Source organism: Saimiri boliviensis, chromosome 15 (assembly GCF_048565385.1).
Source record: "Saimiri boliviensis isolate mSaiBol1 chromosome 15, mSaiBol1.pri, whole genome shotgun sequence".
Lineage (NCBI taxonomy): Eukaryota > Metazoa > Chordata > Mammalia > Primates > Cebidae > Saimiri > Saimiri boliviensis.
In genome coordinates, this window is record NC_133463.1 from 28,834,608 (window position 1) to 28,856,563 (window position 21,956).

At 48.8% G+C, this 21,956-nt stretch overlaps 1 protein-coding gene across 4 annotated transcripts in view; it reads right to left on the reverse strand.

The window, feature by feature from the left end:
* MATN2 (matrilin 2) overlaps positions 1-21,956 on the reverse strand; it is a 181,357-nt gene that overhangs the window by 29,129 nt on the left and 130,272 nt on the right. For all 4 annotated transcript variants that reach the window (XM_074386823.1, XM_074386822.1, XM_039464420.2 and 1 more), the window contains exons 7-10: positions 20,439-20,561; positions 10,637-10,759; positions 6,909-7,031; positions 6,541-6,663 (exon numbers count right to left, since the gene is read on the reverse strand). In XM_074386823.1, the coding sequence (XP_074242924.1) occupies positions 6,541-6,663; positions 6,909-7,031; positions 10,637-10,759; positions 20,439-20,561 (492 nt within the window). The remainder of the gene's footprint in view (positions 1-6,540; positions 6,664-6,908; positions 7,032-10,636; positions 10,760-20,438; positions 20,562-21,956) is intronic.

The following is a 21,956-nucleotide window of genomic DNA, read 5'->3' on the forward strand; positions in this document are numbered from 1 at the left end:
TTCTATCCACCAAGTCCGGAAACAAACGTGGCGTCAGTTTCTCCCCAGGGCAAAGATACTCCCCTATAGGAAAATGCTTCAGTGGTCCCCTACCAGGCAAAGAGAGCCGCCACCCCTGACTCACTACCATGGGGCATCTTCAGCCTGGGAGACTATGGTGGGCACCACAGTAAGTTCATTCATTCAGCAAGTGTTTATGAAGCACTTATCTGAGCCAGGCAATATCCTTGTTTGGGGGCTGGAACTTCATCTCACTGGAGATGAAGCAGTCCAACCCCTTCATTAGACATCAGAAGGCTGGGTGCAGTGGCTCAAGCCTGTAATTCTAGCACTTTGGGAGGCCGAGGCTGGCAGATCATCTGAGGTCAGGAGTTCAAGACCAGCCAGGCCAACATGATGAAACCCCGTCTCTACAAAAAAAAAAAAAAAAAAAAAAAAATTAGCTGGGCATGATGGCGAGTGCCTATAGTTCCAGCTACTTGGGAGGGTAGGGTGGAAGAATTGCTTGAACCCAGGAGGCAGAGGTTGCAGTGAGCCGAGATCACACCACTGCACGTCAGCCTGAGCACTCCAGCCTGGGCAACAGAGTGAGACTTCATCTTAAAAAAAGAGAGAGGTGAGAATGTCCGATGGTCAGAGGGGAAGTCCCAATGTTCCTTAACCTTCAGAGGTGACTGGTCTTAGCTGTCCTGAGGGCAGAGATGGGACTATATCCAAGTCTGTCACCTCCGTGTCCCTGATCCTGCTGCACATTCACTGATCATCCTAGCTTAAGAGGGTGTGCTGAGACAGCCTGGAAGATTCTCAGAAAACAAACCAGACAAAAATCATTTTCTCAAGGGAGGCCGGCCAGGAAGTCTCTCATACCTCTCCAGGCTGTAGGTGGGTGATAGGTCCCACCGGCATCCCCAGGCTTGACTCTCGCCTGCCTCACTCTCCTACTCAGTACCCCATACTCAGAGCACAGAACTTCCTGCAGTTCATTCTCTGGCCCCTAGGGAAGCGTTTCCCCTCTGTCTCTGGCTGGCTCACTGTACTCGCTCTCTGGGTGTTGGATCAAACATCTTTCTCTAGACTAGAGGAGGCTCCCGCGGCACCCTCATTCCACCTCACCATGCTCACCACGTGGAATGGTTGCTCCATCTGTTATCCTTCTTCCCCAGGGCGCAAGCAGAATCTGTGTCAACCCTAAAGATCCCCAGCACCCTTCACACTGCAGGTACACAGTAAATATCTGTAGACAATGAGGGTGAAGGAACCAAGCGCTTAAGGAAGTACCTAGATTCAAACTGAGAGAAGAGTAAAGAGAGACTCCATTAGGAACCATTGCTTAAGTGAAATGGGTGGGAGGACGTATGAGAAATCTCAAGAGGGAGGAAGAAAACGTTTTTCCTCTCAAAGAAGGGTTCTCTTCCTTTTACACGTAAGGACCCAGGCCTACGCATTTAATTAAACCCTCATCATGAATGAAGTCTGCGGCGTGTGCTGAGGATGGTTAGAAGTTTTAGGATGTAGCATAGGTCTTTAGGGTCCATGTCTAGCGGCCCTGCATTCGGACACAGGTGAGTCACATATGTCTGTGGCACAGTAACTGTAGGGCAGCGTGTTCTGTGGACTTGCACATCTGCTGTGATGACAGACAGCAATCCTGCGTCTGGGACTCCACGTAAGACGTTGTTAAAACCAACCCCAACCCCAGAGAGAGAAAGCCACAGCGGCCATCTGCCAAGACAGTAACCCACAGATAGAATTACACTGCTTCCTGGCTTTTCTTGTAATAAAACTAGGAGCAGCCAATCGTTTGCTAACTCCATCTAGGCTTTTTCTCAGACAAACCAAGCAGCAGCTGAACTGAGATGTACTTTTCCAGGGCATCTCACACTGGGCAAGAGATCCTGAAATTAGGGGACTCGGGCTCTGGTCCCGGCTCTACCACTGATTCCCCGACCAGGGCCAGCTTGGAGACATCCGTTTCCTCCCTGTGTCCGTTTCCCACAAAATAAGGGAAAATCTCTAACTTCCTTCTGTTGCATCAAGCCTGTAATGTGAATACACGAGAGTAAGGGTGGCCCTCCCCTACTCCCTGCTACAGGCTGTTTCCCCCAAAATTCACATCTGAATCCCTAACCCGCGATGTGATGGTATTTGGAGGTAGAGTCTGGGAGGTGATTAGGTTTAGATGGGGTCGTGAGGGCAGGATCCTGACCTGATAGGATTAGTGTTGTTATAAGAAGAGACACCAGAGAGCTTGCCTCCGCTCTTTTGCTCTCTCACCCACTACAGCCCATGCAATATGAAGACACAGCTGGATGCTGGCTGGCTGTAAACCAGGAAGAAGGTCCTCACCAGCGCCCAGCCAGGCCAGATCCTGGACTTCCAGCCTCCAAAAGTGTGAGAAATAAATTTCTGTGCTTAAGAAACAACATTCAGTCTATGGTATTCTGTGATGGGAGCCCGAGTAGACTAAGACACTCCCCTAGCCTTGCCTAGGGCTGCCTCAGCCTCGGAAGGCCAAACTCAGGTCGTCAGGTAGCCTAACAGGCCTGCGCAGACCTGCCCGTGATAGCTGGACTGGGAGTATGACCACCAGTGATCCCCCAGTGCCCTAGGTTGACAGCTCTGATTCGGGTTGGCGTCCTCCGCTTGCAGAAGGGAGGGTCCCTCCTACAACAGCCCTTGGATTCCTGAGTCCGGCCCCTGTCCAGGGTTGTACATCTCTGGGGCCCCTCCAAGGAGAGCAGGACTGGCCCTGGGAGATGGGTCTCCAGGCAGCAATGCCAGGAGCTCCCCTCCGAGTCTCCTCAGTGCAGGGGGTTCTGATGCTGGGGAGGGTAGACAAGAAGAGGAATCCCTTAGGGGTCATGGCAGTCTGCAAGTTCACACAGGACTGCAACAGCCGTCTCCCTGGGCCACACAGTGGTCTTCAAAGGCAGCAATGACTATTCTCAGTTTCGGGATGAGCAGTCAGACCCCGAGAGAGCCAATCCCCTCGCCTAGGATAGAAGCGACACGATTTAAACGCAGTCTTTGGGCTTCCAGTGCAGTACCCTTTCTGCTCTGCCACACACTGTCTCAGACCTGTGCACAGAGAGCTGCAGGGCGAGGCCGGGCAGCCCTCTGCGGAGAGGCCCCAACAGAGCCTGGGCTGGGAGGAGGAGAGGAGAGCCTATCGGATGGGGGAGGAGGTTGCCCATGGGGGTGACACTGGGGCCCAGGGCCTTCAGAGAATAAGGGACTTGCCACTTTGGCTGAAGAACAAGAAGCTTCAGGAGGATCTGGGGCAAGGATAAAGAAGTGGAAGCAGGGGCTCTGCACACCGCCGAATCAAGGAGTGCAATGGAAATTTATTCTGGGAGATAGCGGGGAGCCACTGAAGGCTATCAAGTGCGGAGTGGACCCTGCACCGGGGCCATGGGGCAAGAAGACAGGTGGCCTCTGTCCATTCACGCTTCCAGTCATTTCATGTTGGCCTCTGACCTCCAACCTCCAGGAGCTTGCAGGCCAGTGGGCAGTGTGCTCCATGCACATCAGGCCTGTGGAGTCTTTCTCAATGCTGGGGTGCCCTTGTACAAGGTCAGTCTCAGGGAAATGTCTAGAGAGGGAAGGAGTCCTCTCACCTGCAGCTGGTACAAGAGATTGCCCCATCCCTTTGCCTCCACACAGTTAGAGTCTGGGCATCTAACTGTCAGAGGTAAGAGGGCTGCTAGGGAGCATCTGGGAAAGCAGAACTTGGGATCGGGAGCTGGAGGAAGGGAGGGGACATCACTCCAGAGGCAGGGAGCCCAAGGTGCCTGAAGGAGTAGGGGGACGGCAGTGCCCATTACATCCCTGGGCCGCAGGAGCCCCTACATACTTCAGAGAACTTTCCGGAAGGTAAGTGACACATTCCTTTTTTTTTTTTTTTTTTAATTAGAGACAGGGTTTCACCATGTTAGCCAGGATGGTCTTTTTTTTTTTTTTTTTTTTTGAGACGGAGTTTCGCTCTTGTTACCCAGGCTGGAGTGCAATGGCGCGATCTCAGCTCACCGCAACCTCCGCCTCCTGGGTTCAGGCAATTCTCCTGCCTCAGCCTCCTGAGTAGCTGGGATTACAGGCATATGCCACCATGCCCAGCTAATTTTTTGTATTTTTAGTAGAGACGGGGTTTCACCTTGTTGACCAAGATGGTCTCGATCTCTTGACCTCGTGATCCACCCGCCTCGGCCTCCCAAAGTGCTGGGATTACAGGCTTGAGCCACCGCGCCCGGCCAGCCAGGATGGTCTTGATCTCTTGACCTCATGATCCGCCTGCCTTGGCCTCCCAAAGTGCTGGGATTACAGGCGTGAGCCACTGCACCGGGCCGAGTGGCACATTCTTAAGACCACTTACTGTCAAAGCTCTAAGTGAAGGCTGCCTCTATAAAAACCAAGGACACTAATCTGCTGAGCCAGGCCTGGCTGATCCCCAACAGGCTTTACCAAAAAGGTACAGTCATGCCATCTGGCTCTTTGTCATCTGGAGTAGAGCTGGGGAACATACATCCCAACCTCCAGTTAGCTGTGGCCACACTGAAAACCTAGCCCATTATTACAGGACAGGATAGTCAGAATGAATCATTCTGGGGCAGGCAGAAAGTCTTCAATTAGGGGAATAGCTCAATGCATATGTATCAGCTGGTGGGCTAAACGCACCTCTCATGTACGGTTCCTGAGGACAATTTTAACTTATCTGATTATCTCACAAGTTCTCATCTAGGCACAACCATATATAAATAACAAAATTCACTATTCATTGCATTGTTGGACATTTACTCATGTAGATGGTTCCACTGTGCCATTGGTTAGAAACCCACTTTAAATGAGAAAATGGGCAACACTTAAAACTGACTGAGTCATAACCCAGATGTGGACCTGGGCAGGGGAGAGAAAGGGGCACACGATTCGAAGGAGATGGGGCTGCATTTGTTTAGAAGGGCTCATGAGAATTTCTTAGAGGTCCTGCAGCCAGCTTTTTTTTTTTTTGCTGTTGTTGAAATGGAGTTTTGCTCTTGTTGCCCAGGTTGGTGTGCAATGGCTTGATGGCTCACCACAACCTCTGCCTCCCTGGTTCAAGCGATTCTCCTGCTTCAGTTTTCCAGGTGGCTGGGATTACATGCATGTGCCACCATGCCTAGCTAATTTTGTATTTTCAGTAGAGACAGGGTTTCACCATGTGGTCAGGCTGGTCTTGAACTCCCAACCTCAGGTGATCTGCCTGCCTTGGCTTCCCAAAGTGCTGGGATTACAGGCATGAGCCTCCATGCCCAACCCTGCAACCATCTTATAGTCAGTTCTTGATTATCACAGGAATGAGGTGGACAGAAGGACATGAATAATCTAAAATGGTGGCGAATCAAACCAGCAAGCCCCTTGCATCTGGCTTTGGCATGCAGTCAACGTCCATGCGATTCCACACACCCTTTCTGCATCCCCTGCGCCCAGCCCCTCCCTGAGCTGGCTGCAGCAGCAGTCTGGGAGGCAGCTGGGCCGGGAGCCACCAAAAGCTATAACATGGATAACCCGTTTGCTAAGATTCAAGAATCTGTCCCAAACTGGAAATACTTTCTCACAGGCAGCATAGAGAGGCACACCCAGCTGTGCAGCCAGCTCATCTGTCTAGATGAATGGATGATATTAAAAGGTGGATAAATTAGGTTGTGCCTACAATTGTACCAGTGCTCAGGGAGCCTGGCCCTATAACTAGAGAGACCAGCAGGCTGGGGAAGGTAAATTATGGTCCTTTTCTTCCATTTCTGATCCCTTCTCTCAAAATGACTATATTTTAATTCTTTATCTTGGTCCACTTGGAAACAGAGTTGCAGGACAACAAACACAGCAGCATTCTTCAGTGAAGGAGAGAAGGAGATCTGGAAGCGTTTTTTTTTTGTTTGTTTGTTTGTTTTTTTTAACGGAGACAGGAGTTGAGACCAGCTGCAAGGAAATGTGTACCCAGGATCTATCATTGCCAGCCTCACCATGTGCTGTGAGGTCACTGGGATCAGAAAGCAGGGCAAAGGCTTTCTCAGGAGGCTCCTCTTCTCCCAGGACTGACTTTGGAATCACACCCAGCAGAATCTGAACCCACCACTTGCTAGCTGGTGACCTTAGGCTCTTAATCTAAGCTGCAGTTTCCTCATCTGTCCCTTGAATGCAACAGCATGTGTGCTTAGCACAGTGCCCAGCACGCAGCCAGCAGTCAGTGAGGGGTCCACATTATTATTACTCATGGGCCATACTAGCTGGCTGGGGTAGAACAGAGAGAGCTGAGGACTAGGGCTCTGCCCAGCTTCAGAATGACAGGGAGGTGGGCTGTGGAAACAGCAAAAAGCTGCTTCAGCGGATGAGGGAAGTTTGAGGGGAGGGGGAGAAGCAGACACCAAGGCTCAATGGCTGAGAGATGCTGTCACACACATTCACTGGGGCCCAGCAAAGCCTGGAGACAGGACACACAGGCACACACACGCATGTGCGTGGGCAGCGCACCCACACCCGCACCCACGGTCCCACTTGTCCTTCACTTACTTGCACACGTCTTCCCATCACTGCGGAGCACGTGTCTGTCAGGACACTGACAAGCAAAGGATCTGTCTGTGTTGACGCAGGAGTATTCACAACCATGGTCACTCAGCAGGCAGTAATCCACCCCTGCAAAAACCAAAAGCCAGGCAGTCCTCCATCAGTGAGACCTCTGGGCTATGGTGATGGGATCAAGTGACCATCAAGCTCACCTTGAAGGCATGCATTCCCAGTGGACATCCCCACTATCTCCTGGAGCAGAGCAAGGGGAAGGGGAGGGATGCCCAAGCATGACCTGTGCCCTCTGCAGTCACATAGGTTTCACTCCTGGTACAAACTTTGCCCCAGGAGGAGAGGAGTGTGGAGGGACTCACGGGAGCAGGTCTTGAGGTCCTCGTTGATGAGGAAGCCTTCTGAGCACTGGCAGACGAAGGACTCCTCTGTGTTCAGACACAGTTGCTCACAGCCATGGTCCTGCTGTGCACAGTGGTCCACTCCTGCATTTGTCACACACACGAAAGCATAGGGGAGCCAAGGGAGCAACACCTCACCGGCAACCGAGATTGAAAAACAAAACCGGAAAAGAGAGAGAGAGAAAAAAAAGAAAAACAAAACCAGAGACGTAACGAGCCACGAGGAAGCTGTCATTCTACCCTACGTCCCTGGCCCCTCTAGAAAATCAGCCTGGCTTGTTGGTTTTCTTTCCCTTTTCACCCAGGCTGGAGTGCAGTGGTGAGATCTCGGCGCACTGCAACATCTGCCTTCTGGGTGCAAGCGATTCTCCTGCTTCAGCCCCCAGTAGCTGGGATTACAGGTGCTCGACACCATGCCCAGCCTTTTTTCCCATTTCTTTGTTTGAAGAGTAAAGTGTACAACCCCAACGGCTGGGAAATGCTATCCCCGTTGATGACAGTGGCACTCTGCCAGAGCCATGGCACACAGAACCTATAGTCTCAGGGTGCCTCTGAGAGCAGGTGCAATTCCCATTTCACAGAGAGGAAAGTGAGGCTCGGGAAGGTCAAGGTCAAAACCACACAGCTGATAGAGCAGGGCTTAGAATGCAGGTTCTGGCATCCAACTACCTGGGCTCACATGGCACCTCTTCCACTTCCTAGCTATGGACGCCGAGCAGTCCCATGGCCTGCAAATGCGGATGAAGATGGTTGCTTTCTTATAGGAATAGGGTGAGAATAAGAGGAGTTGATTCATGCAAAGTGCTCAGAACAGTAGCTAGCATACAGCAACCACTTAATGAACACACTATTATTATCAATTAGTGCTGAGTAATAATTAGTTGTATCGTTTCATTTCTCACTGAAAATGAAAAAGAATTATCCTTCCCAGTGAAATCAATTTCGACTGTTTTTTTTTTTTTTTTACCCCCATCATCGGGACATCCAGATTCAAAAAACAAACCAAAGCCTGGGCCTGCATGTGTGGCCCATCCTGGCATCGGGACACTGCACAGCTGGTCCTCCGGGCAGCAAGCACCGAAGGCTAATGAACACACAGCCACTAACAGCCCTGAAGGCTGCCTCCCAGGCTTCCCTTCTGGAGAAAATGCACCTCCAGAGACTGGACAGACACTGGAGGCCTTAGGGTGCAGGGCTGCCAAGTGGGCCTCTTGACTCCCGCAGAGCCTGGGACTGGCACCTTCTGGAACATTCCAGAAGGTGGATGCACCTCCTGCAAACACTTGCTGGATCTTGGGAGCTACATACCTGTGTTCACATCCTGGCATTGCCATTTACTAGTACAGGACCCCAGGACAGTGACTTAATCCCTTTGTGCCACAGTTTCCCCTTCTTTAAATAGGGACAGGAATGTGGGCGCCTAGTAGGGCAGCTGTGAGGATGCAGTGAGTTTATACGTGGAACGTGCTCAGGGCATTGCCAGCACAGACTGAGTGCCTCAGAAGGGCTTGCTGTTTTTATGGCCTGGGCTCCCTGATCCCTCAGGGAAAGCAGAACCCAGTGGCTTTCTCCACGAACTGCAAGACAGAAATGGCCTGGTTTATGCTTGCTTAGGGTTGACTAGATGCCAGAGAGAATGGAGAGCCCCAATCTCTTGTGGTCCGTCCTTAGAGCTCTTCTGGACTCCAGAGGCATGCTGGGAGGAGCAGTCAGGCCATGTCCCTGGTGACCTGCATGGGCTCGGCCAGGTCAGGCCCACCTGCCTGGGAAAACTGCCAGGGCCATCAACTGGCAGACCTGACACTCCAGGAAACAGGCAGGATATGCACAGATCCATGGTCACCACAGCATCTCCTGTTGAATGGGAACCCTGCTCCCTGCTGGCCTCTCATTGCACTCAGAGACATGCAGAGGTGACAGACAGCAGGCGCTGACTTTGGTACCACCTTTCCAGTTCAAAAGCCCTTTGGCCTCTGAGATCAGTCCTTATAAAGCCTTAACTGAGGCCGGACTCGGTGGCTCAGGCCTGTAATTCTAGCACTTTGGGAGGCTGAGGTGGGTGGATCACCGAGGTCGGGAGATCAAGACCATCCTGGCTAACATGGTGAAACCCCATCTCTACTAAAAATACAAAATTTTAGCTGGGCATGGTAGCACGTGCCTGTAACCCCAGCAGGAGGCTGAGGCAGGAGAATCACTTGAACCTGGGAGACGGAGGTTGCAGTGAGCCAAAGTTGCGCCACTGCACTCCAACCCGGGCAGCAGAGTGAGACTTCACTGAGGCACTTTGTTCCTTTGTTCTCTCTGGACACTGGAGGGGCCACGCTTTCCTGAGGACTGCCCTGGAACTCATATTTCATCTGGGCAACTTCCCTGTGGGCAGTGTGGAGCCCAGCGCTCAACAGCTGCACTGTCCTCGCTCACAATCTAGCTCTGTCTCCAAGGGGGTCAGATGTGGGGTTGCTGAGTGGAAAGGCACACAAAGGGCCCCTTCTGCACGGGCCATGTCACGGAGATGGGCCCCCCTCCCACATACCAAGGGCACAGGCTCTACAGCCACACTCAGGCACTCCCACCCTGCTGGCCAGGACCCGTGGGGACGGCGCCTCATGAGAAACCATGGAGCCGCCCAGCTGGCAGAGCCTGCAAGTTCCTACACATTTACATCACCAAGTGGAGCTTCGCTGGGCTCCGACACAAGAAAATGGAGACAAGCCTTCGCAGAAAGTCCCGTGTTTCTTGCCTCTGCCCTCAGATCAGCCTCTGTAGCTTGCTTTCCAAGATCTGTTCCCTCCGGCCTGTTGTCCCAATCTGGGGCCAAGCACTGGCCACTCTCACAGGCTCCACCATAGGAACTGTTCCCCTTGACTAGGAGTTTACCCTATTTCAGGCATCGGGCTAAAATAGCAAAATGGCTCCTATTTCTCCCTGTAAGAACCCTGTGGGATCAATCCAACCATTAGTTTCGCTTTTTGTCACAGATGGGAAATCGAAGCATGGAGAAGGTAAATGACTTGCCCAAGGTCACACACATCTAGTAGGGGGAAGAGGCTGGATTTGAAATCAAGCCTGTCTGACCTAGGAAATGCTCTCAACAGCAAATACTAATACTAGTTAACACTTACTGAGTGCTTATGCCTAGCAGCACTGTTCTAAGTAGTTTTACTCCTATTAATTCTTTTTTTTGAGGTGGAGTCTCACTCTATTGCCTAGACTGGAGTGCAGTGGCGTGATCTCAGTTCACTGAAACCTCCGCCTCCCAGGTTCAAGCATTTCTCCTGCCTCAGCCTCCCGAGTAGCTGGGATTACAGGCGCCCGCCATCACGCCCAGCTAATTTTTCGTATTTTTAGTAGAGTCAGGGTTTCATCATGTTGGCCAGTCTGTTCTTGAACTCCTGACCTCAAGTGATCTACCTGCTTCGGCTTCTCAAAGTGCTGGGATTACAGGCATGAGCCACCACACCCAGCCCCTATTCATTCTTTTAATCCTTGCAACCCAACCTGTTGGGATGGGCAGTTGATAGTATTAATAGTCCCATTGAGGAAGCTAAAGGTAAGGAAGGCTGCACCTGACAGACCATCAGGAAACCCCAGGGGGCTCCAGACATGACCTGTTGCTAGTGAGCCCGCCTGGTGCCTGTGAATGGACCCCACCCTCCGTCAGCACCCCGCCCCTAGGGTACACTCACGGCTGCAGGTTTTGCCGTTGGGGTCCAGGGTGTAGCCTCGGCGGCAGCGGCAGTAGTAACCCTCCTCCGTGTTGACACACTCGTGCTCACAGCCGGGTTTGTTCAGCGCGCAGTAGTTGATCCCTGAGGGGAAGAAGGGCAGACCCTCCTTCAGACTCGGGGCTTCTCCCAGGGCTGAGGGCAGCCGCTTGCGGCTCCCATGAGCCCCCTTGGAGAGGGCTGGTGGGTGCTGGCTGCCGAGGTGAGCTGGGACAGATCATTCATTCATTTATCCACGAACCAAGTGTCAGGCCCTGAGCTAGATGCGGGGATGCAATGGCGACTAAGACGGAGGCCTGCCTTGAGGTGTTCAGGCTCTGGTAAGGAGGCAGACAAGGGAATGGCAGCCATAAGACAAGGCAGAGCATAGAGCAGGGGCCTCCCCGAGTCCTGGGTTGAGGGGTCTTCCCAGAGGAGAGGAGGCCCCAGGGACGAGAACGTGAGGACTTGAGGACAGGGAACACAAGTGCCCGGGGACAAGGGGACAGGGAACACAAGTGCCCGGGGACGAGGGGACAGGGAACACAAGTGCCCGGGGACGAGGGGACAGGGAACACAAGTGCCCGGGGACGAGGGGACAGCGAACGCGAGTGCCCGGGGACGAGGGGACAGGGAACGTGAGTGCCCGGGGACGAGGGCGAGGGGCACGCCTGGGGAGCTGTGAGAAGCTGAGTATGGCTGGAGTGTGAGGAGAGAGATGAGGCTGGGGGGGCAGAGGGAGCTGGCCCAGCTGAGCACGGCTGGTCGTGCAGGGTCTTGCAAGCCCCAGGATGGAGCAGTGAAGGCTCTGAACAGGTGACTGGAGGTGAGAATGTTGGTGGAGGTGACAAGGCCAAGGTTATGGCTTGAAGAAGAGTTTGCAGTAGAGGTGGAAAGGCAGGCAAACTTCACGAAATCTTCAGGAAACCAGGTGCTCTATAGGACAGAGACAACAGCTCCTGCTCCCCGGGAGTTTGTTTAAGAGAACCTGGTACCTCAAGTATACCTGTGGATTCTCCAGCATTTTCCCCCTTTGATGCACAAAGAGCAAGCCGAGGCTCAGTTGAGCTGAACTGAACTGAGTCAATGGCCAAAGAGCTGAGAACTAGAGCGAAGGCCACACTCCCCAGCTGACCTCCTTCCAAGAAAGATGGAAAAGCTCTCTATGCGCATGATGATAAAGAAAAGGAAAAAAAAAAGAAAGAAAGATGGAAAAGTGAAGGAAATCCAGTGTCTCTCTCAAGTTAACCTGATCACTAGAGCACAAAGCATGTAGACAGCTTCTGTCTACAGTGACATCTGACAGTGACATCAAGCGGCCCGAGGCAGAATAAACAAAAGGTGATCTTGCAAAATATCCAGCTACTTAGGGAGGCAGGAGTTAGCAGTTTCATGAAGGGTCCAGATGCGTCGCCTTGCTCTGTTGAGATCACGCTGGCATCGTATCATGGGACTGCAGGAGGCGCATCTCTGATGCTGCCCCAGGCTACTGCGGTCCTGTCCGACCGTAAGGTCACTCTATCCACGCTGTGTTTCTGCCAGCAGATGGAAAAACTGCGTCATAACCAGCAGCCAATAAGCAATTCCTTTCCTGGTAGAAAATGCTAAAGCCATAGGACCCCACACATAGCAGGCTCCAGGGAGACGGAGACTGGAAAAGGGCACAAAATGAGCCTGTTGGGGAGCCTTTATGAGACTGGTGTTTCGGGAAAAGGTCACCACCGACCTCCTTGGCTGGCCTGGATCAGTTTAACTGCACAGCATTGTTCTTTTTCTGGGCATGTGGCAGACACTGTTGGTTGTCTTGCCAATAACCATTATCTCATGACCCCCAAGTATGAATCATGGCTGGTCTAAGCCAGCGTGGCAACCATGTTCTTCTTTGTCAATCATTGGTCAAGGGGTGGGAATATGCCCTAGTTCTAGCCAATGAGACATAAGAAGTTTACTGGGAGACCTCTTTTCTTCCTGAAAAGACAAAGGCAGTCAGGCACAGTGGCTCACGCCTGCAATCTCAGCACTTGGAAAGGCCAGGTGGGAAGATCACTTGAGGCCAGGAGTTTGAGACTAGCCTGGCCAACATGGCAAAACCCCAACTTTACTAAAAACAAAACAAAATTAGCAGGACACAGTGGCACATGCCTTCAATCCCAGCTACTTGAGAGGCTGAGGCACGAGAATTGCTTGAACCCAGGAGGCGGAGGTTGCAGTGAGCCGAGATTGTGCCACTGTACTCCAGCCCGGGGAAACAGAGCAAGACTCCATAAAAAAATAAAATAAAATAAATAAATAAATAAATAAATAAATAAATAAAAAGACAAAGGTGTATGAAGAGAAATGCTTTTCTCTGTCATCTGTCCTTTTTGCCTTCAAATCTAGCAGTGTGAGGATATAATGCTGGGAGCCGCAGCAACCATCTTGTGACCACGAGGTGACAAGCATGAAGACGAAAATGCAACATGCTTTGGCAGAATAGACAGACAGAAAGAATCTGGGTTCTTGATAATATCACTGAGTCACCAAGCCATCCAATAGGACAGCCACCCTTGGACTTGTTGGGTAAAAAGTAGCCAGGTGCAGTGGCTCACGCCTATAATCCTAGCACTCTGGGAGGCCGAAGCGGGCAAATCATGAGGTCAAGAGACAGAGACCATAACAGCCAACATGGTGAAACCCTGTCTCTACTAAAAATACAAAAATTAGCCAGGCACCCATAATCCCAGCTACTCGGAGGCTGCAGCAGGAAAATTGCTTGAACTCGGGAGGTGGAGTTTGCAGTGAGCTGAGATCGCGCCACTACACTCCAGGCTGGGTGATAAGGCGACACTCCATCTCAAAAACAAAAACAAAAAGTAAAGTAAATGTCCTTCTGACTTAAGATACCATTAATTGGATTTCCTGTTTTGTGTGATCAAAAAGCACCATAACTGATATAGGGGAAATAATCTAAAATCATCTAAAGTAATGAATACGTTTTATTTTTACCATGTATCTCCCCAAAAATTCTTTGAGGAAGCTCACATCCACAAATCACTTGAAGATATGATGTCACCCTCTTGCTTGAGTGGCTCATTCTTAGCCCAGGCTAACCCCTCTATTTTCCATCATGTTCAGCTCAACGTCATTTTGTCATCCTGTGTGACCTCCCAGATGAAGTCAGTTCTTTCTACAGGACCTCTCTTTCACAGCATTCATCACAATGCTTATGTAGTGTGTTTTGTATCTGTGATACGTCAAAGTCTGTTTCTTTCACTAGACTGAGTTCCACGAGCAGGAACCATGACATCTTTATTTTTCTCACTATTAGTGGCAGTCTGATAGTAACTTTAGTGATGATAATCATAGCTGCTATCACTTCTTAAACCCTGCCAAATGCCAGATGCTGTGCCACCCACTTTACAAACATGACTTCATTTGACCTTGTAAGATATGTGTAATTGTTATACATATTTCAAAGCTGAGGAATTGGGGTTTAGTGAGGTTAACCACTTGATCAAGACCCACTGCTAGTAAAAACAGATGTGAGTGGAACCCAGACCTGAGGGACCCCTCAAAGGATCTGTTAAAGAATCCGGCTGGGTGCAGTGGCTCATGCCTGTAAGCCCAGCAGTTTGGGAGGCCAATGTGGGTGGATTACTTGAGGTCAGGAGTTCAAGACCAGCCTGGCCAACATGGTGAAATACCGCCTTTACTAACAATACAAAAATTAGCTGGGCATGGTGGTACACATCTGTAGTCCCAGCTACTCAGGAAGCTGAGGTATGAGGGATCACCTGAACGCAGGAGATGGAGGTTGCAGTGAGCCAAGATCACACCACTGTACTCCAGCTTGGGTGACAGAACAAGATTCCGTCTTTAAAAAATTAAAAAAAAAAAAAGGCCAGGCGCGGTGGCTCAAGCCTGTAATCCCAGCACTTTGGGAGGCCGAGGCGGGTGGATCACAAGGTCAAGAGATCGAGACCATCCTGGTCAACATGGTGAAACCCCGTCTCTACTAAAAATACAAAAAAGTAGCTGGGCATGATGGCACATGCCTGTAATCCAAGCTACTCAGGAGGCTGAGGCAGGAGAATTGCCTGAACCCAGGAGGCGGAGGTTGTGGTGAGCCGAGATTGCGCCATTGCACTCCAGCCTGGGTAACAAGAGCAAAACTCCGTCTCAAAAAAAAAAAAAAAATTAAAAAAAAAAAGAAAGAATTCACAATGTGCCCTCCCAGGTAATTGATGGCTGAAGCTTGCTTCATGCCCAGAGTATGAGCAGAACACCTGCAGACAGAATCCATGGAGAGAGGGCTGCAGCATGCAGGGCTGGCTACATCACCTTGCTATGTCACTGACCCTTGGCACTGTCTCTGTAACTCACTGCTATGTGAAGAGAGGGAGGATATTGTTAGGTGTGTGCAGTTTCTGTTCATCTACCTGAAACTCATCAACAACCTCACCTGTGCAGGACATAACTGAGTGCCAGGAAACAAGCCAAGAGCTTCAGTGGAGGAAAAACAGGCCTGGCAATAAAACACCAGCCACAGACAGACAGACAAGCACAGAACGTGAAGGGCCCATAGTCTGGGGTCTTTGGGAATCACTCCATTACATTATCAGGGAAAGGTGAATGATCTTTAGCCAACAGCCTCTCTCTCTCTCTTTTTTTTTTTTTTTTTTTTTTTTGAGATAGTCTTACTTTGTCACCCAGGCTAGAGTGCAGTGGTGCAATCTCAGCTCACTGCAACCTCCGCCTCCTGGGTTCAAGTGATTCTCCACCTCAGCCTCCTGAGTAGCTGGGACTACAGGCATCTGCCACCACACCTTGCTATTTGTTTTTGTATTTTTTAGTACAGACAGGGTTTCACGATGTTGGCCAGGCTGGTTTCAAACTCCTAACCTCAGGTGATCCACCCACCTCGACCTCCCGAAGTGCTGGAATTACAGGCGTGAGCCACCGTGCCCGGCAGTCAACTGTCTTAAAACCCATCATTCCGGCCGGGCGCGGTGGCTCAAGCCTGTAATCCCAGCACTTTGGGAGGCCGAGGCGGGTGGATCACGAGGTCGAGAGATCGAGACCATCCTGGTCAACATGGTGAAACCCCGTCTCTACTAAAAAAATACAAAAAATTAGCTGGGCATGGTGGCACGTGCCTGTAATCCCAGCTACTCGGGAGGCTGAGGCAGGAGAATTGCCTGAACCCAGGAGGCGGAGGTTGCGGTGAGCCGAGATCGCGCCATTGCACTCCAGCCTGGGTAACAAGAGCGAAACTCCGTCTCAAAAAAAAAAAAAAAAAAAAAAAAAAACAAAAACAAAAACAAAACCCATCATTCCGCTACCATGGAAAACAGCATGGCCGTTCCTCAAAAAGTTAAATATAGAATTAACCACATGATCCAGCAATTCCACTTCTGGGTATACACACCCAAGTTCACAGCAGTATTAATAAACAAGAGCCAAAAGGTGGAAGCAACCCAGGGGTCTGTCAAAGGAGGAGTGGATAAACGAAGGACGATGTATAGATACAATGGAATATTATCCAGCCTTAAAAAGGAAATTCTTACCCGTCCTACAACTGAATGAACCTTGAAAACATTACGTCAAGCAATATAAGCTGGTTACAAAAGGACGAATATTCTATGATTCCACTTATATGAGGCACCTAGAATAATCAAATTCATAGACAAAAAGTAGATTGGTGGCTGGCTGCTAGGAGATGCAGGAAGGGGAGCTGGGGACTTATTGTTTAATGGGTATAGAGTTTCAGTTTGGGGTGATGAAGAAGTTCTGAAGACTGAAGGTGGTGATGGTTGCACAATAATGTGAATGTGCTTAATACCACTGGACTGTATACTCAAAAATAGTTAAAATGGTATATTTTATGTTATATAGATTTTGTCACAATAAAAATGTCAATGTTGCCGGGCACAGTGGCTCACGCCTGTAATCCCAACACTTTGGGAGGCTGAGGTGGGTGGATCACCTGAGGTCGGGAGTTTAAGACCAGCCTAACCAACATAGAGAAATCCCATCTCTACTAAAACTATCAAATTAGCCAGGCATGGTGGTGCAAGCCTGTAATCCCAGCTACTTGGGAGGCTGAGACAGGAGAATTGCTTGAACCCAGGAGGCGGAGGTTGCGGTGAGCCGAGATCGCTCCGTTGCACTCCAGCCTGGGCAACAAGAGCAAAACTGTCTCAAAAAAAAAAAAAACAACAACAACAACAAAAAAAACCCAATGTTGCCTTTAGGAAAGATTTACATTTACACATTTCAAAACAATATATTGTACACAATAAAAAGTATACAATTTTTATTTGTCAATTAAAAATACTAAAAAGATATACATCTATGTTTTATCAATATTAAAAACTCAGAAAGGAGTGCTTGCTTCTGCAGCACATATAATAAAAATGGAAAACATTTTTTAAAAATTAAAATAAGTTAGTAATTAAGGTTTTAAGTAATATATTTTTTTTAAAAAAAGAATGATTTACACATGAGAAAATTCAACTGGAAAACATTTAGATTCTTAAAGAGGTTATCACCCAGCAACTTGGCAAACAGCAATCCAAAACCCACGCTTTTCGGCTGGGCATGGTGGCTCATGCTGTAATCCCAGCACTTTGGGAGGCTGAGGAGGGAGAATTATTTGAGTCCAGGAGTTTGAGACCAGCCTGGGCAACACGGTGAAATTTTGTTTCCACTAAAAATACAAAAACTAATTGGGCATGATGGCGCACGCCTGTAGTCCCAGCTCCTCGGGAGGCTGAAGTGAGACTAACACTGAGCCCAGGAGACAGAGGCTGCAGTGAGCCCAGATTGCTCCACTGCACTCCAACCTGGGTAGCAGAACAATACTCTTCCTCAAAAAAAAAAAAAGACCTTTTCCAAAATGATCCTTTTTAGCAGAGGTTTAACCATCTTTTGCCTTTTCGCCACACTTCTGTCATATTTCTTCATGTGTGTGCTTCTTAGATATTCACTCACTCGCTTATTCATTCACTAAATATTTAATGAAGACCTACTGTGCATCCTGTATCTGGTACCATGGTGTTCTGACATTATACCCACAGGTCAGGCTTGGACGCAACTTAATCTGGTAAGGCCCAGAGTGTCCACTAAAGCTCTGTGGAGTCGGATGGCAGGACTGTTAGATAACAAATCAAACTGTCTTTCTGAGTGCTAATGTGTGAAACAGTTGGAGCCCTGAGGAGGTAAGACTGAAACCATGAAAGATCAGTGACCCCAGGCCTTACATTCTGATACCAGCAGAGTGCACAGATAGTAAGTTTCTAAAAAAACTATAGCAGCAACAGGGTGTTAAGGCAGGAAGTCGTGTTCCTACAGTTTAGGAAATCCAGGTCCAGAGAAGTAGAAAGTAGCTGCTCAGGGACATACAACCAATATGAGTGACATTGCCAAAGCTGAACCTCATGCCTCCTGGCTCCGTCCAACCCGTGGGCTTCACACCGATTTTTGAGAGTGCCCATCACGGTACCAGAATCAGGGATCCTGGAGCCCAGCAGAGGGAATGCACCCGCACCTCATGAGGCCCTATGGCTCTAAATGGACAGCCAGGGCAATGGCAGTTTCTGTGCTTCGCACTACTGCTCTAATAATTCATGCCTTAAACTGATGACCGCACTCTCCAGGAGAAGCAAGAACAAATCCTGGCCAGGAGTCTTTTCTTAGTAGGATTCTGCCTTCATCTTTTTCCCCAGTTTAATTTGAATGGCATCACATTCCTTTAAAAAGACATTTCATATTAGATTTGAAAATTGCCCACATCCCTCAACCTCCTGTTAAATGTAAACGGCTGTATCCTGGGCTGCAGATCTGGGCTTAGATCACTTGAGAGACCTCAGGCTTCTAATAACGGACTCCAGATTTTTAAACCCAATTTCTTGGCTACCCTCATCCACATAACGCTCCAGAGAGACAGTGAGCACTCCTTCTGTTTACAGTTGTCTGTCCTAATGGGCTGAGTGCAAGCATGAAGTCAGGGGCCGCTCCTGCAGGCTGACCTCAGGAGTCAGGGCTGGGTTCACAGCAAAGACAATGGAAACTGTAACGAGGGGGTAGGACGCTGGACGAGGGCTGATGAGGACATGGGCTTTTAGGAACAAATGTCATTTTTCTGGGATGAAAATGTAGGGCACCTGGCTGAAGAGGTGCTATACCCACTGAATACACATGGATGAGCATTGGGGTCTCTGGTCTGGGCCGTGGCTAGCTTGCAAACAGGCCCCAATTTGCAGTGCTCAGACCACTCCCAAATGGTCACTCCCTCTCTACTTGCCCTTCTGTTCTCAGCCTTCTTCTTCCCTTGATAATGATGCCTGTGTTGCGCTGGACCTTCTCTTATTCCAAGTGCCTCTCCAGGAAGGGTGTGGAGGGAGTAGCAGAATTGAAGGGACTCAGACGATTGGTAAGAGATGCAGAACTTCAAGAAAATGTCCTCCACCCCTGTTTCCTCTTTCCCCTCCGTTAGCAACACTTGAGGAGGCTTGAAACCACAATGAGCATCTGAGCTGAACCAGATCGAATCACTGCCCACAGAGGAGCTTTGGGTCTGCAAATATGAATCCACCTGCGAGTGATTTTCCCTGGGTACAGCCAGTCCCGCACACACCCACTCCTAGAAAAAGGTGTAAATAGCACAGACAGGAGGGGCCAGACCAGAAAAGTTGGCCCTCTGACCTACTGCAGGCATGTGTGGTCTCACGGAAAATAGCTTATCTAATTGTTTTCACATTCTGAATGCTCTCAGTTAAAATTTCCGTTTAATGCTTGAATGTGTCCAGGGTTTGTAGCCCTGAAAGGTGGTGGGAATAGTTTTATGAGAGAGGCTCAGTTTCAAAATTGAGGATTTGCAACCATCTGCCACTATACACAGTTTAACACTTGCTAGAATGAGTATGTAAGCTAATCTGTGCTATGAGCAGAATGTGACTCATCTGGATTCAGTTGAATAGCTCATGGTGCTTTTCAAAAAAGATCGATGTGAAACCTTTGAAAACGCAATCTTGCCATGCAGAATGCTGCTGTACATGCCATCAGGAAGAAGCAGGTGAAGGAGCATACAGGAAATTACATTCCTCAATGGCAGCTCCAGAGAGTTCTACGAATGGCATTGTCAGCAGACCCCAAACAATTCAGTGTGCATAAGTGTGGATTGACTAGGGAAAGACTTTCTCCAAAATGCACAACTTGCATGCCTAAAAAAGGCTATTGTTTCTAATAAGATTGAAGGATCCAAATAATACCTGCAACTTCTTCAGGATGGTGCATCACGGAAAGATTCACTTACTCATTCTTATTCAGCAAACATTGTGCACATCTATGAATGCCAAGCACTCTTTGAGCTTTTGAGAATTCAGCATCGAGAAAAGCCGTCCATTCTAGCAGTTCTAGCATGAATGGTTTGTCTTAAATAGGTGCCCTCTGGGGCCTGTGCTCCGATCCCCAGTCATGCCCCTTGATGTGCCAGATGACAGGCATTTGAGGAACTCGGCACACCCTCAATAGCGTCCCAGTGACACCCTGTACCCCTTGAATACTGCTGGGATGTCCTAGAGCCTCGTTTTTCTTCTTTCCCATCAAAGGGACTCTGTCTCAAAAATAAATAAATAAATAAATAAATAAATAAATAAATAAATAAATAGTAAAGGGCAGAATAATGTTAATAGTCACGATGCTGAATACAACCACATCTTGCTTACGATTTGCAAGGAAAGGACAACTAACTCGAAGAGCATTTAGCAGATCAGGCCCTTCTCCAACTCCCACTGTGACTTACTTCTGCAGGTTTTCTTATCTGGATTCAGGGTAAAGCCTTTCAGGCAGTGGCAGGAATAGGAACCGTCTGTGTTAACGCACTCGTGCTGACATCCATGGTTAGACGAGGCACAGTAGTCTATCTCTGGCAAGAAGGAAAAATCACAAGAATGGCAAATAAATGAATAAAGCTAGCAATGTGAAAACTATGGATTTTCAGTCTTCATTTTCCCAAACAGGTAAAATGCCATACCTCAAAGAGTCACACCATAAAGGGTCTCCCAATAAAGCTACTTCCGTGTTTAGAGATATGGCCTCTCCTAAGAGAAACTTCTTCTTTTCCTTCTTCTCCTCCTTCCTCCCCCTCCTCCCTCTTCCTCCCCCACCCCTCTTCCCCTTCATCATTCTCCTCCTCCTCCTCTTCCTCCTTCTCCTCCACCTCCTTCTCCTCTTCTTCTTCCTATTATTATTATTATTATTATTATTTTTTTTTTGAGACGGAGTTTCGCTCTTGTTACCCAGGCTGGAGTGCAATGGCACGATCTCGGCTCACTGCAACCTCCGCCTCCTGGGTTCAGGCAATTCTCCTGTCTCAGCCTCCTGAGTAGCTGTGATTACAGGCACGCGCCACCACGCCCAGCTAGTTTTTTGTATTTTTAGTAGAGACGGGGTTTCACCATGTTGACCAGGATGGTCTCGATCTCTCGACCTCGTGATCCACCCGCCTTGGCCTCCCAAAGTGCTGGGATTACAGGCTTGAGCCACCGCGCCCGGCCTCTTCCTATTATTATTACCTGGACTTTTCTGCTAGGCAAAGAGAAACTTTCTGACACATTACAAAACGCTTATGCAGCAAACGAATTTGTAAAGATGCTTTTCTTGTCTTTATTCACGGAAGAGCCACTAAAATGAAAATGGGGTATTTGCCAGACTGTAGGCTGAGAAGAGTTTAGCTGAGTGTTTTATGGAATTTAAGCAATTTGAACAATTAGACATTTCCAAAGCCAAACTTCAAACCACTTAAACCCGTCAAACAATGAGCCAAACAATAAGACATAAAATCATATCCTGGGAAAAATAAGGCCTAGGAGTCAAAGGCATAAATGCTCTAAGTTCAAAACACATCCTGGTTACCTCGCTGGGCCGAGCTGCACATAGATAAGATCTTTACCTCAAGATTCACAGAAAATGTGATCTCTAGGGATACACTAATTTAAACAAAAAAAAAACTTTTTTTGAAGTATTTCATGAAATCCGTTATAATGGATTTTACTTGTATAAATTTTCTATTTTATCTTTGTTCTTTTTTATTTCCTTTTTTTTTTTTTGGTATAAGCATTTTTAAATATGGAAAGAAACTTTTATTGCAGAATCTGAGCGAAGTCTTTTTCCATAGTGGAACTTAGACATATTGTTTAAAATTGCTTGAAATAAATGACCACTGATGGAATCTTAAAAGGAATCTTTGTCTTCATGAGGGCTTTTATTGTTTTAAGAAATATTTGAACTGCATAATCTTCCTAATAAAGAATTTGGTATA